The sequence below is a fragment of the Nothobranchius furzeri genome, chromosome 1 (assembly GCF_043380555.1).
Source record: "Nothobranchius furzeri strain GRZ-AD chromosome 1, NfurGRZ-RIMD1, whole genome shotgun sequence".
Classification (NCBI taxonomy): Eukaryota; Metazoa; Chordata; class Actinopteri; order Cyprinodontiformes; family Nothobranchiidae; genus Nothobranchius; species Nothobranchius furzeri.
This window is the reverse complement of record NC_091741.1, coordinates 42,797,673-42,814,097: the sequence shown is the minus strand read 5'-3', so window position 1 is coordinate 42,814,097 and position 16,425 is coordinate 42,797,673. Positions and strand designations below refer to the sequence as shown.

At 41.6% G+C, this 16,425-nt stretch overlaps 1 protein-coding gene across 2 annotated transcripts in view; it reads right to left on the bottom strand.

Moving 5' to 3' along the window:
- Window positions 1-13,612, bottom strand: part of kdm7aa (lysine (K)-specific demethylase 7Aa) — a 39,746-nt gene extending 26,134 nt beyond the window's left edge. For both annotated transcript variants that reach the window (XM_015960731.3, XM_015960740.3), the window contains exon 1: window positions 13,347-13,612. In XM_015960731.3, the coding sequence (XP_015816217.3) occupies window positions 13,347-13,444 (98 nt within the window). In that variant the 5' untranslated portion in view covers window positions 13,445-13,612. The remainder of the gene's footprint in view (window positions 1-13,346) is intronic.
- Between the last annotated feature and the right edge of the window lie 2,813 nt (window positions 13,613-16,425).

Genomic DNA, 16,425 nt, shown 5'->3' with positions numbered 1-16,425 from the left:
GGCTCCGCTCCGGTGCGGAGACCTGAGGTGGGCAAACAAGCATGCGCGGGATTTTCAAGATCTTGCGATACAGTCCGAGCAATAAACGCGGAAGTTAGATCCAAACACCCGTTGTGTGGAAGAAGCATCGGCATGAACTGTTTAATCTGCCCATCATTTGTGTTGAGAGATCAGCAGTGTTTGGATCAACAAAGTGTGACTACTTTGATAGTGGAAACTGTATTTATGGCTTACTTTTGTGCATTTAAAGTTCAGCCGCCATTGATAGTTGTTAAAAGTTGTTAAACCTGTGCATATGAAACAAAAAACGCCTTTTGTTTATCGATTTATTGTGAAAAACAGAAGTTGTGCTTGCTCCTTTTCCTGTTGGGTGATGGTGATTTCTGTCCATTGACTGCGGAGGTGCTCCGGCGTCCGGCGAAAATAGGATTGATTCTATTTTTGCCAGACGTCGGAACAGAGGGCGGCGCACGGCGCCGCACTGCCGGAGCACGGCCGCAGTAGTGGAATTGCTCTGATTGACTACAACGGGACCGATTTTGCTCCGGCGTTCGTGTCGGAGCAGAGCGGAGGTAGTGGAATTTGGGGGTAATAATAACCAGGGTATCTGCAGGTGTAATGGAGCCAAATTTAAGACTTTTTAAGACCTTTTTTAAGGCCACTTTGACCAAATTTAAGCCATTTTTAAAAATTAAATTGAAGCTATAATTTCCAGCTATTGCCTGGAACCGGTGCTAACCACGTCGCGAACTTGGGATTAACCATCCAGTTACCATTAAACTTGCACTTCTCCATGGCGCAAGCTCCCACTAGCTTAACCAGCTAAAGTGCTCATCTAAAAATAGCCCCCTTTCACAACCAACTGAATGTGTACGGTTCCACTTACGCCAACATCACACACAAAAATTGCTGAACACTAACTAGAAATTCACGAAAATTTTTATAGAAATAAAATAATCTTGTTTATTGGGTCTTTGGTAATTTAAGACCTTTGGAAACTATATTTAAGGATTATTTGTCATTTTGAAGGATTTTTAAGGCCTTAAATTTGGAAAAGCAAATGTAAGACTTTTTAAGACTTTTTAAGGACCCGCGGATACCCTGAACAACACATCTCTGTTGCACTCCCACCATTTAATTAGATCCATTTTTATGACAGATTAAAAAGTTTCACATCTGTTTGAGCTCTAAATCAGACGGTAACATCTGCTAGAATAGAAATACATTCCAGAACCCCATAAAAAGCAGGCAGCTTTACTGGAATAATTTGAAAAGCAAAAAGGACTAATTAAGTTAGTGCCACCCATTCAGCTAGCACCGACTGTTCTGCAACAGCAAAACCACAAGCACACGCATTCCTCTGCTGCATACCACAGACCCCAGTCCTAAGAAGCATGGGTTGAACAGACTGCAAACAACTTGTGACACAAATAGTGCAGCGATGAAGAAAATAAGCATTTTGTCTGTTTTGTTTGTCAAGGGGAAATGTAGTTTAAAAATCTGCTGATGTAACATCTGAGTCCAAGAAGTAAAAGCCTAGAGATTAAGATGAAACTAACCAACCTCCTGCTCCTGGCAAATACCATTTGTAAGAAATTGCAGAAAACGGGGATTACCAGTGCAATCAAGGACTTTTTCATAAAACAATGTCACCAATTTGCTGCAAAGCTGAGGTGGCATCAGAGAGCCCGAGTCGTTCGTATGTGGTCTGACTGTGCCACTAATGTTGTGCGATTGTTTGCTTTTCACAGAAGATTACATGATGGAGGTATAAAGTAGGTGAGGCTGCTCCAAAAGATGCCTGTCCTCCACAGTCCCCGTGAACCGTTTGATCTGAGCTTCAGCTCTAACGGAGAGCAGCTCCCGGAGCTCGGCGTCGCTCCAGTTTGCCGTCTTAGCTGAATCTGTTTACAAAAGTGAAACTAACTGTCCGCATCAACTTTCTTTTTCAATATAGTTGCCGGACAGAGCTCAGGGAACATTACACATGTAATCCAGACTTCCCCCTCTGTTGCATGAAGGTGTAATCTTCATTCACAAGTCCAGTGTTGCTGTACTATTACTACAGAGATTGACGCATGAAAGCTGCAAAATTCACGCATCGTAATGCCATCACAGTGCTTTCATAAGACACACCGTGGTGGCAGTAATACGTTGATTTGCTGGCACTGTGACTCTGTAAAGGGCTTAAGAGTCACCAGCTCACTAGGAAGTGGTGAGCTTGGGTGAATGCAGGCCTAGAATCACCATGTTGCACCAACAGGATATAAACAGTAGCTTCCTCTTGAATCTGACGTATAGACATTAAGGCAACAGTTTCCTCCAACAACACACAGAAGGATAAAAAAAAAAAAAAACATAAAGCACTCCAGCTCCCCCACAGCAGAAAGCAGATTATTAACAATAACACTGTACAGTGCTTGGCTCCATTACCAGGTGCAGCTCATGTGTCAGGAATCTTTGTTCAAACATGTGGCTGTTTACTGAGGGAAAGCAAGAGTAAGCCCCACACTGCCGGTTTTCGCTCAGATGTGAGAGGCAAGAGTGTGTTTGGCCGAGGTCGCCCCCCTTGTCCTCGTCTCATTTTGCTTTATGTAATACCAGAATGGGAAAGAAGGGCACTGTGCCACAAATGCTGGCCTGACTCAGCGTATGCGTCACCACTAATGATCACTATTAACAAGGCACCCAAGCCTGAGAAACCACACTGAGAGGAGAGAAAGAACACCAAAAGGTGGGGGCACGCTCAGCTAAAAGACAACCGAGTACTTCCTGTCTTACTCTGGCTTGGTGATGCATTGCATCATTGCAAAAGCAGAGTGTGCAAGCAGCTCTTGAACTGGTGTGAACTCCATTTACTTGGAAAGCAATCAGTGCAAAGGTTAGATGGCTGATTGGCTGCACCTGGTGGTAAGGCGTTTCCTGTTTTCAGTGTTGCACTACGTGTAGCTGTTTGGTGTTTGGGGCTTGCTAAAACTGATTTAATTTCTCTGTACTAGGATATCTCTGAGTTATTGTAGCACATAAGCATGCTAAAACACACATTTTATGTTGTTCCACCTAGCTTTTAGGGAGCCATTTGAGTTCGCACGCAGTTTATTTGGTGTTGAACAGTTTGCTCGTCCAGTTAGCTTAGCCTGAAACTGCGTTAGTGAGAGTTACAAATGATATTCTCATGGCCTCAGATAAGAATCTTGTGTCTGTTCTAGTCTTGTTAGATCTCAGTGCTGCCTTTGACACAGTTGATCACAATGTTCTTTTAGAAAGACTTGAACATGTTGTAGGGATCAAAGGAACAGCGCTAGGCTGGTTTAAATCCTACCTGTCTGACAGATTTCATTTTGTAAATGTACATGACAAATCGTCTTCATACTCCAGGGTAACTTGTGGAGTAGGGTTGTCACGGTAACCGGTATAGCGGTAAACCCCGGTAAAAAAGTGGACAATAAAAATAACCGTCCAGTTTTTAAAAAACTATATTATCTCGGTGGGTTTACCGTGGCCGCGGTTTCGGCGCGATGACCCTTACCAGCCACCGTCGCTTCAGCTGAAGTTCCCGCGGCGCGCACACGCACTTTTTAGTTTGCAACGGCACCAAAACTTTGAAGCTGAAATAATGGCCGAAGAAGGAGACGGCAGCGCCCAGGACATCCATCAGCCCTCAAAGAAGACTAAATCGGAAGTATGGGCATATTTGGGATTTCTGAAAAATGCTGAGGGAAGGTTAATAGAAGACTGCTATCCCGTTTGCAGAACGTGCAGGAAACAAGTGTCTGCAAAAGGCAGCAACACTTCGAATCTAATGGCACATCTGTGTGACGATCACCCACGTCTCTACAGCCAGTGCAAGGTAAGTTAACATTAGCATTTTAGCTGAAATGCATGACGTGAGGACTTTTGGTTGTGGGAGAATGCAACGAGTCACTATAAACTGCAGCCGCAGCGTCCTCTGCCAGCATTTAAACCGTGTCACGGACAACCTGTTGCTGGATGAAGCATCTTATTTGTTGATGAAGAGAAATATACAATTAGTTCCTTGTCATTGATTTGTTTACTTATTCAATGCCATTTATACTTGAACATTTGGATTTGATTACATAGTGTAGTAGTTATTTTAGTAATTTGTTTAAAGTGGCTATTTGTTTTAAATACATATTTTTTAAGGTTGACTTGTACAGTGCTCAAGTCAAGTGTGGACTGGAGTTTTAGATTTTCATTTTGATAATGAAGAAAACAAGTATATGAGAAAACAAGTGGTGTTTCTTTGATTTGTTTACATATTGTTTATGTTTTGAATGTTTGGATTTGTATAATTTAAACCTGCACTGACTACTGTAACATGTTCCAGAAAAATAAGCTATTTGTTCCTTTACTTGTGAAAAGTTGCACTTTTGCTAAGGCTTTGTGTTATTTTAGGTTTAATAAACACTGTTAAACATTTTCAAAACTATTTCAGTTTGTGTAGAACAGGACTATCAATGCTTTCTGAACATATGCAACACCGTTTAAAAAATACCGCGATAATACCGAAAACCGTGATAATTTTGGTCACAATAACCGTGAGGTTAAATTTTCATACCGTGACAACCCTATTGTGGAGTACCACAGGGTTCAGTGCTTGGACCAATTCTTTTTACTATGTATATGCTCCCAATTGATAAAATCATTAGACAGCATGGGATAAACTTCCACTGTTATGCTGACGATACTCAGTTATATTTATCCATTAACCCTGATGAACCTAATCGGTTGGGTAGATTACAGGCTTGTCTTGAAGACATAAAAAATTGGATGACTCTTAACTTCTTGCTTTTAAATCAAGACAAGACGGAAGTTCTCATCTTTGGACCAGAAATCCAGAAAAGGAAATTGCTTAGTCAATCACCTGACCTGAATGGCATTACATTAATCTCCGAGAACAAAGTAAGGAACCTTGGTGTTATCTTTGACCAGGACATGTCATTCAAATCCCAGATTAAACAGGTTTGTCGGATTTCCTTTTTCCACCTTCGGAATATTGCTAAGATTAGAAGTATCCTTTCCAGGAGTGATGCTAAAAAACTAGTTCATGCATTTATTACATCAAGACTGGATTACTGTAATTCATTACTCTCAGGAAGTCCACAGAATGTAGTTAAAAGTCTTCAGCTTGTCCAAAATGCTGCAGCTAGAGTTCTGATGAGAATTAAAAAGAGAGATCATATCTCTCCTGTCTTAGCTTCCCTACATTGGCTACCTGTTAAATTCAGAATAGATTTTAAGATCCTTCTTCTCACATACAAAGCTCTTAATAATCAAGCTCCATCATACATCAGTGATCTGATTGTTCCATATGTTCCTAACCGAGCACTTCGCTCTCAGACTGCAGGTTTACTGGTGGTTCCCAGAATATCTAAAAATAGGATGGATGGCAGATCTTTTAGTTATCAGGCTCCTCTCCTGTGGAACCAGCTCCCAGCTTTAGTCCGTGAGGCAGACACTTTGTCTACTTTTAAGAATAGGCTTAAAATATTTTTATTTGATAGGGCCTATGGTTAAAATCTGATGTTAGCTTAGATCTGGACAAGTGGGGGAGTAGAGGGAGGTGGAGTGTACAGTTGGTAAAGACGGCTCTCCCTTGCCCTGCCTCCAACATGCCTACATCTAAATAGGATAGATTATCCACAGTTATCTCTGTAGTTATGCTGCTATAGGCTTAGACTGCTGGAGGACACACTGACCACTTTTACACTCTACTACTTTCTTCTACAATCTGCTCTTTAACTGTATTATTTTCTGCAATTTCAGCTGTTAACTTTATTTTCTCTTTAAGTGTTTTTCTCCCCAGAAGAAGCTACAATGATGTTCTGCTGAGCTGTGGTGGCCTCATGGAGGGGGCCATTGTCTAGCACACTGCTGCTAACCACTTAAACATTCTCCCTCTCCTGATAATGACTTTTTGCTTTCCTTGACATTGAATGTGCTACTACTAGTTTATCCATTTAATTATAGATCCACTAGGATAAATACAATAAAGTTTATCTCTCACCAAATAGAATATTTACTAAGAAATCACAATATAACTATAGACACATTACTTTGTCGTGTGTGCGTGCGAGCGTGTGTGTGTGTGTCTGCTCTGTCTTCTCGATCCCCAGTGAGTCGTGGAGGATGGCTGCTTATACTGAGCCGAGATTCTCTGGAGGTTTCTTCTTGTTAAAAGGGAGTTTTCCTCTCCACTGTCGCTTTATGCTTGCTCAGTATGAGGATTGCTAGTGTAAAGTCACTGACACTAGTTAGTGACTTGATGCAATTTGCTGGGTTCCTCATATAGGAAACATTATTTCTGATTGGCTTAACGAACTGACCTGAATTGAAATGTTTATTATGTGAAGTGCCTTGAGACGACTCTTGTCGTGATTTGGCGCTATATAAATAAACTTGAATTGAATTGAATATGACGGAGCATAAATCACAGAAACATCTAATAAATTAGGGTTATCATGTGTTGTGGAAAATAGAAGCTAATAGAGAAAACAGCCAGTATGTCCCATTTAATCTGGTGGTTCTACAGCAGATTACAAGAAGAGATGGGATGTGTGCACTTGGCTAAACCCTATAGCCACCAACAGCCCCTCTCCCTCTGCTTCCTCTCATCGAGGGCCTCCTTCCTGTGTGACTGAGAGGGCTTATTCATTAGTCCATTCACTGCGAGGGGTTCATTGTCCTCAGTGATAAGTGCAGAAGCACAAAGGCTGGAGGCGGGCGTAACATTATTTTAAGCTCTAAATAACCACTCTGCATGGGACGGTGACACGCCTACATTAGGGAACTGACAAGTGTCCTAATAGATGGGTGTTAGGGATAGGGCTGGAGATAGAAAGGCGATGAGGGCAGTTAAACACACCTGGAAATCTTTATCTGTCCCAGTGGAGTATCTGACTTCTACAGGCTGCTTCGTCCTGCTCTCAACCATAAACAGTGCATGACTTGGGCAGCAATCAGAGCCGCCGAGACCTGACAGAGGAATGAGGATGTGTCACTTTTGGCCTTACTAGTAAATCGTTTTAGCTTGCTTGCCATATAAGTAAAATAACATCCCTGCAGTGCTTACAACTCGACAGGCACAGTGGGCCTCTTTGTAGTCCGCCTGTGAACAACAGAAGAGGATCACTTCGTTGTTTATAGGACGTCAGAGAGCTACAAAAACTTTTAACAGCCTAATTGTTTCTGGTGCTGCCTGGAGGCTCCTGAAGCTGCAGCTCTGTTTTCACACATGTCTTCAACATGGCTGCTTCCCTGTAAAACTCAAAGTCATCAGTCTTGGAACCGTTTGACGCTAAAATACATCAGAACTCAAAGTCAGACTGAACTCGCTTAGAGGTGGAGAAGCTTGTTTAATCCTGGCCTTTATTATTAAAGTGTTATGGATTCTGGAGAGACCCCCTCCACAAGAATAGAATTAAACCACATCTTTTATGATTGGTGACAGTTATGAAATCTTAGTTTAACGATTCTTTGTTGGTCAGACTGGGTTGTATAGGGCTGCCACAAACGACTATTTTCATAGTCGACTAATCGTGTCATGCATAAAAGTTGAGCTTATTGCACCACCATGCTCTAATATACCCATCATTAGCTAGTTTGAAGTGTGATCCGCTATGTGCCATCTAGGGTTGTCACGGTAACCGGTATAGCGGTAAACCCCGGTAAAAAAGTTGACAATAAAAATAACCGTCCAGTTTTTAAAAAACTAAATTATCTCGGTGGGTTTACCGTGGCCGCGGTTTCAGCGCGGTAACCCTTACCAGCCACCGTCGCTTCAGCTGAAGTTCCCGCGGCGCGCACTTTTTAGTTTGCAACGGCACCAAAACTTTGAAGCTGAAATAATGGCCGAAGGAGGAGACGGCAGCGCCCAGGACATCATCAGCCCTCAAAGAAGACTAACTCGGAAGTATGGGCATATTTGGGATTTCTGAAAAACGCTGAGGGACAGTTAATAGAAGACTGCTATCCCATTTGCAGAACGTGCAGGAAACAAGTGTCTGCAAAAGGCAGCAACACTTCGAATCTAATGGCACATCTGCGTGACATTCACCCACGTCTCTACAGCCAGTGCAAGGTAAGTTAACATTAGCATTTTAGCTTAAATGCATGACGTGAGGACTTTTGGTTGAGGGAGAATGCAACGAGTCACTATAAACTGCAGCCGCAGCGTCCTCTGCCAGCATTTAAACCGTGTCACGGACACCCTGTTGCTGGATGAAGCATCTTATTTGTTGATGATGAAGAGAAATATACAATTAGTTCCTTGTCATTGATTTCTTTACTTATTCAATGCCATTTATACTTGAACATTTGGATTTGATTACATAGTGTAGTAGTTATTTTAGTAATTTGTTTAAAGTGGCTATTTATTTTAAATACATATTTTTTAAGGTTGACTCAGTCAAGTGTGGACTGGAGTTTTAGATTTTCATTTTGATAATGAAGAAAACAAGTATATGAGAAAACAAGTGGTGTATCTTTGATTTGTTTACATATTGTTTATGTTTTGAATGTTTGGATTTGTATAATTTAAACCTGCACTGACTACTGTAACATGTTCCAGAAAAAGAAGCTATTTGTTCCTTTACTTGTGAAAAGTTGCACTTTTGCTAAGGCTTTGTGTTATTTTAGGTTTAATAAACGCTGTTAAACCTTTTCAAAACTATTTCAGTTTGTGTCGAACAGGACTATCAATGCTTTCTGAACATATGCAACACCGTTTAAAAAATACCGCGATAATACCGAAAACCGTGATAATTTTGGTCACAATAACCGTGAGGTTAAATTTTCATACCGTGACAACCCTAGTGCCATCTAATAATAAAGGCAAGATGATCACTTATCAAACAACTTTTAATTAACTTTGTAACCTGTTAATACAAATGCTACAGTCACATGGAGGTAGGGCACGTAAAACCAAAAACGACTCGTGCTAAAATAGTCATTTTTGGCTTTGTAACAAACTCGTCCACTGAAGAGGAGGAGCGCTTATTTAACACTAACGTAGCAGGATAAAATAAATAATTCATGTTTGCAACATTAGAGCAAATACGTGACAAATAAACATCTAAAGGTAATAAAATCACCATCACTACTGTTGTTGCTACACGTATGAATACAAGTAATCCGTTGATGTTAGCGGCTAACAAGAGGCAGTTAGCTTACAGAGGTGACTCTTTTGTTTTCTGCCGTGATGTGCTTCCTTTTAAGGTGCTCGTGCAGATTTTGCACTGTATGTGCTTCTTTAGTCTTTGTAAAATGCTTCCAAACTTTTGAGCTACGTTGCCGACTCGCCATGATGTCTTCTTTCTCTGGTGACTCGGATTCGAAGGCTGATCTGAGTGGCCACTACTGCGCATGTGCCTTGAGCAGTAAGGCAGAAACGGCAGAAAGCAGCCGCCGAAGGTGCCGCAGCAGGCGAGATTTTAAAAATGCTCATAGAACAAACGGCTACGACCGTCGACATTTAGTCGACTGTTTTGTTTGTTGATGTCATCGTGACGAATCGACCAGTCGTGGCAGCGCTAGTTGTATGTCTTCGACTTTTAAACTTCATTGAACACCATCATTTTGATATCACAATTTAAACTGACTACAAATTAATAATTGGGCTTTTTACCACTAAATCATGTTGATCAAGGTAAATGCAATGTGGTCTTCCTATCCTGCAGAGTCACTACCATGCTAATAAATGTAAACACAAGAACTTTAAGTATGCCTCGACTTTTTTCGGCCACATAAAAGAAATAAAACATCTCCATCACGGACGACAACAACTCTCTAGAAATCATCCAACTTGTCTATATATCCTCTTAAACTTGGCGTAAATACTAAGAGCACTCTATAGGGGCAATCCATCTCTCTTTAGTGTGCTCACACTCTGTGTGACATTGACAGATTGTGCATTGAACTTGGTTCACTGAAGCTCCCATCAATCACTCCTCCTGTCCCATCGAGCACTGCTGGTCTATCATCCCCCCACTGTCTGCACCTAGATCAGACAATGGGACCGACTGGAGTTGACATCAAGACTGTGATCGGACTTGTTGAGGTTTGTAATTACCAGAAGGCCCACTGTGTGGAAGTAACTTGGCTTTCATAAAGCACAGAAAACAACAGATTTAGAGGCAGATTCTAACAAATCAAAAGAACAATTTGTAATCTGAATCAGAAGCTGCTTTCACAAGACACACTGTGCCGGCAAATCAGCATTATACTGCCGCCGCAGTGTGTCTTTAGAAATTGCCGTGGCGGCATGGCGTTGTGGAAATTTAGCAGCCGCAACGCCAGACTTGTGAATCAAGATTATGCCTTTGCCCAAATGGCCTGTATTTGATATAGACCCTTCTAGAGTCCTAGACCCCCCCCCCCCCCCCCCAAGGCCCTTTACAAAACAATCAGTCAATCACCCGTACACACACACATTCACTTCCCGGTGATGAGCTACGATGTAGCCACAGCTGCCCCGAGAAAGGTTGCAGCAAGCATCCTACAGGTCTGTGGTTTATCATCTGCTCTTTTTACCTCCACCAAGGTGGTGTCACAGGTAAGGACGTATTTTTTATAGTTAAGAAATAGAAAATCGGGTCTTATTTGAAACTTGACAGATGCTTTACACTGCACTCGTGCTTGATTTCCTGTCTGGCCTGATCTGAACTGCATAGCGAGTAAAAAAAAAAGACTCATGGTGTAAAGACACCGTTTCTGGGATGCATCTGAAGCACACCCCTCAGTGGAAACAAACCCATTTCACTAGAATGATGGCCATTAGCGGTGTATTGTGCTTTACTCGTGTTGCATGGTGCATATGCATCTGGACAAAACCCAAGGTAAGAGGTCAGAAAGTGAGCAGAAACTGAAAAATATTACTCCTCAAATAACTTTTTACCCCTTCCCAGGATCCGTGACGTGCGATGCTTTGCTGCATGGTAGATCAGCGATCAATAAAACAAAAATAAACTAGACTTTTGAAGCAAAGGTCTGTCAACATACAACACACACACACACACACACACACACACACACACACACACACACACACACACACACACACACACACACACACACACACACACACACACACACACACACACACACACACACACACACACACAAAAACAGCTTTAGAAAACTCACACAGGTCAGCTTTGGTACATTGTTTATAATCCAACAGAGGAGTACATCAAGTCAAATACACACTTTTCCACTCCCTGCTGACCCTTCACTCATCTGGCACTGATAAACCATAGACTTCTGATTGTCAGTGTGTACACCCCCGTGAAAATCACGGGTTGCACTGTGTAAAGAGATTGTGAAAGATAGATGTAATGGAAAACAGGGCATTATCCAGAAACTGAGGCAACGAGACAAAAGTCCCCCAAACAAACTCAGCTAGCACATTGGGAAACAGGCAGTGAGAGCCAGGGTTCCTGTCATTTCCACTCCATCGACATGCCATCATCCACAGCCAGAGAATATCCCTTTCCTTCTGGCCAGCCTCGTGGGAAAGAGACTGGAAATGTGGCGGTTTTTGGAGGTCCGCCTCCAGTGTTTGTGCCTATTAGTCATCAATGGGGGAAGCTCGAACGTTTGTTCCTATTCGTGCTGGCACATGACACACAGCTCGTCTTTTCTGGCTTCGACATGCTACAAATTGTGCCTGCCAAGTTTTTTGGCAGCAATCTTAAAGTGGTTACGCAACGACCTCCGTCATTTCGACACGAGTAAAAACAGACTGTTGTGTTCATAAACAGTTGCTGTGGACATGCACCCACACAAGATGAGTCGACGAATCGTCTAAGTCAGCCTCAGGGCCACAAAGATAAAAAAGCACTAAGTCAAAGGTATAATACACAGTCCATAATCCTGATTTAAGAACGTCACACCATCCAGGGCACATAGCTCTTTGATTGTCCCAGTGTGGATTTACCTAAACTTTGAATTCAAACTCCATTCTGTACAGCAAAGAGGGTCATTTTGGTGTGGTCAACACACTCAGTGTGCACAAGATTATTCCCAAAAATTACCGTTATGGTTGTACATACCCCCACACACCCCATGAACTATTATCTTTCACAACAAGGGCCCATTTAAAATCTGTTATAGTAAATTATAAATGGCCTGTATTTGTATAGCGCCTTCTTAGGGTTCTACAACCCCCCAAGGGACTTCACAACACAATCAGTCATTCACCCATTCACAAACTGATGGAGATGAGCTACGATGTAGCCACAGCTGCACTGACAGAAGCAACAGATCCAAACACGTGCCACCGGTCCCTCCGACCACCACCAGCAGGCAAGGTGGGTTAAGAGTCTTGTCCAAGGACACAACAGCAGCATTCTCTGGTTGGAGCCAGGATCGAACTTGCAACCTTCCGATTACTGGAGAACGTGCTCTACCTTCTGAGCTACTGCTGTCCCATTATGTAATGTAAATATAATTTTTTAATACAAATTTAAGTCTGATTTAAAACAAAAACAATAGAGAAATGTCTGCTTGGTACCTTTAAATACCTCCCTCGTCTACCACTAGGGGCTCCCTGCCATGCGGCTCCACTGTTTGAAAGAGGGATTTAAATTTCTCAAGCTGTCAATCAAACCCCGACCATAACAAAATCCATGTTCTCTCCAGTTTACTTTTCATTCTGAAAAACACTTTCTAATTTAACCAAACTCAAAAAAAAAACGGAATAATTTGGCAACGGATTACATCCAAATATGCCAAAACTGTATATATCGCTTTTGTTGTTGAAGTTTCAAGTGCGGGTCTAACGGTTGGTTTCCTTGAAAAGCGTGGCTAGATAAAAAGTTGGGACTCGCACTGACGCTGCGTCTGGTTCATCCAGGTCGTAATCTATTTAATCACAACAAAAACACCGTGAAAAACTCTAGGATAACTACGAGGACAAATATGCGAGCTTTGTGTGTCACGATTGATCCAGCTAAGCTTTTGATCTCTCGGGCTGACTGGCACAGCTCTGCCTAACAAATACCCACATTAAAACTATCTACTATTTGCAGCATATACCGTTAACTATCGCGGTAATTCAGAAGATAATTCACAAGTAGTGTGTTAAGTGTCATGTTTGTGTTAATTTATCTATTTCGAGACGAAATAAAAGAAAACAAAACCCTGCTTTCGCTGGTTAAGTCGTGTCAATAGACGGTTTAAAACCCCTGTCGCCCACCGTTAGCGTTAGCGAGCTAACTTAGCTACCAGTCAACACCGCTTAGAGAATCGTCGACTTCCCTTAACAAGCATCCGTGTTTCTCGGCTCTATGTAGCGACATCCACTGAAGACACGCTAACCCACGTACCTGCCGTGAAACCAGTCCTTACAGATGTCACACTCGATCATAAACCGGCTCACATCGTAGGGCTGCCGGCAGACACAGTACAGCGGGGCCGCCGCCATCTTCCTACTGTCCCCAAACAAGGCAGGAACGAAGCAAGCGAGGATTTAACCTAAAATCCGAAAACAGCCGAAAATACTCGAGAGTTAGAGAGAGAGAGCCGAGCGCTAACAACATCCTGACGTCACTTTCCAAATTATGCATTTCCATCTGGTTGTGTAGGGAGCACACCGACAATGCACGAGAAACTTTCATTTCCTAGGAAGGAATGACTTAATGGTATTGTTCTTGTGCCTTTGTGTCCTTATACTGGGTTTGACCGTCTCGACATTCAACTGGTGACTTTAAAGGGAAATAAAAATAAGATCCAGGAATACTTGTCCATGTGTGCAGTAAAGTGCGTTCATAGATGGGGGCCCCTCCGGGCAAAGACCCCCCCCCCCCCCCCCCCCACACACACACACATCGCATCATTTTCATTATACCCAGGCAAAAACAACAAACTTAATGCACTATACATTTTTTCTCGTCAATTTCAGACACCATCCATTTCCATCCATCCATTTTCTGAACCCGCTTTGTCCACGTAGGGTCGCGGGGGGGCTGGTGCCTATCTCTAGCCGTCAACGGGCAATCAGGCGGGAACACCCTGGACAGAGTGCCAGTCCATCGCAGGGCAACACAAAGACACACAGGACAAACAATCATGCACACACACACTCACACCTAAGGACAATTTGGACAGACCAATCAACCTAACAGTCATGTTTTTGGACTGTGGGGGGAAGCTGGAATACCCGGAGAGAACCCACGCATGCACAGGGAGAACAAGCAAACTCCATGCAGAAAGATCCCAGGCCGGGAAGCGAACCCAGAAACTTCTTGCTACAAGGCAACAGCTCTAGCCACTGCACCACTGCGCAGCCACATCATACATTTATATCCTAAATTCTGATAATTTTTGACTCTCAGAAAAACGTGTGGTAACATTTCTTATGTTTTCATTTTATAACAGATAGGTATGTGTAGTAATTTTGATTTATTAATTTATATTTTATTTTTATTAAATTTTGCAAAATTTGAATGGAATGTTTTGACAGAATATTTTCAAGCTAATTCATTATATCATGAAAAATAACACACTTCGGTACATGTAAAAACATTTGTTTTGAACCTCTGGTCTTATAAATTGCAAAATAAAAAAACAATAAAAATGAATGCATGTATCTGAATAATCTGTTCAGACATTTAAAAGGCATGCTCAGATGAACATTTTAACCTAATAGATCACTGAAATGAAGGTGGTGAAGGTTGATTTAAGATTAAAAAAGTGGAATTCGTACAAATGAGGTGCTTTTGCTCACATCCAGTTGAATTGTCTCCATGCAAATGTGCATTAACAGCTCTAACTTATCAAAAACAAATGAAAATACAATTTTACTGCAAATAAAGCTAGATCTTTAACATAAGAGCCCATTTCTGAACATTTATGCAAATGCACATTGTACAGAAAAAATAAACTCGTGCAGTTCAGAGATGCATAAGAAATCAAAAGACAAGATGCTCAGTATGTCTCCATGGAGGATGTCTGACATGCCCAATGTGCCTGTGTGCTGAATAGCAATGGGATCACCGACCCACAGCTTGATCTGTGATCTGACAGCACCCATCCCCCCACATGCCCATCTGTGCAGCTCTGCATAGACAAGCAGCTCTGGTGCATGCAGAAGCTCCTCCTGAGTGCTCACTGCACAGAACAAACATTCAAGTGGTTCATCTGCAGAAATAATTCTAACCCCCCCATCCCCAACCCCTTTAGGTTAACTTTCAGCCTGCAGCAAGTTGTATACAGTTTCTTTGTGCAGGACTGACCATCAGAGCCAGACTCACTAGGCTGAAATAGATAATTACCAAGTCTTCACTATATGTTTTCTGTCATGTCAGCTGTGTGTGAGCGGTGCAACTTTATGTCTGCCGGCTGCACAAATCCATACAGCTAGTTGCCGAGAAGGTCCCCATTAAGACAAGTTTATGTGAGGACAATACTGTCAAGAGTTTAATACTATCCGGATTTATGTTGGACTGCTCTAACATAAATACATTTTTGAAGGTTTTTAAGGCATTTTTTGTGATTTGAAAATGCATTTCCTCCACCTTCCTCTGTTATTTTTAAAATTCAGTTTTTTATTTTTACTTGTTTTCTATTTTGTCCTTTGAACCAAAATATTTTATATATAACTTGATTTAAAAAAATCTGATAAAATAAATAAGTTTTACAAATCAAATAAGGTGTTATCTTCAAACATCTACTTTTTAGTCTTGGTTCCATTTGGTGAAAACCTTTTGTTCAAATAGATTTTCAACATTTTGTTGTGGGTGGTGGTGAACCCAAAAACTCTAAAATGCTGCAACTCTATGAGAACCATTGTGCTTAACACTGTTACGTAAATACCATAGACTGTACATAGGCAAATACACATTTAATTGTGTTTTTAGCTAAATAAAAACAGAAAGGCCATTAGAGCCAGTAGCTAATGCAAAAATGCCCTAGACTTTTATTTTGAAAGACTAAAAAAGTGTATCTACTAAGTTACAATTGTAACTTCATAAAATTAGTTCCTTCCTCTTAATGTTAATACTCAAACAATACAACAAACAGGATTTCAGCTACTGGGGTGAGGGGGTTAAATGCGGGTTCATTTGAACAGTTCCAGCTTTTTGCCACTTGAGGGCGCCAAATCCCCTTCCCCATTGCTTTTCAGCTTTTCAACAGAAACAGAAAGTAGTTCCAGCTTTCTGCCACTGGAAGGCGTACATTCACCTCACCTCACCTGTGTTTACCACTTTGAGCACCACCAGATTGTAAAACCCCAGTAAACGCTTCACAACCACATTTAACACTGTTACACAAACAAAACTTTTATTTAATTTTAAATTAAGTAATAAGAGAAAAAGAGCAGGTTTCAAATGTTGCAAACACCACAAATCTTTGAACTTTGTTTTGGTTTTTGTATTTGCTAATCTACTCAACACGGATTGATGA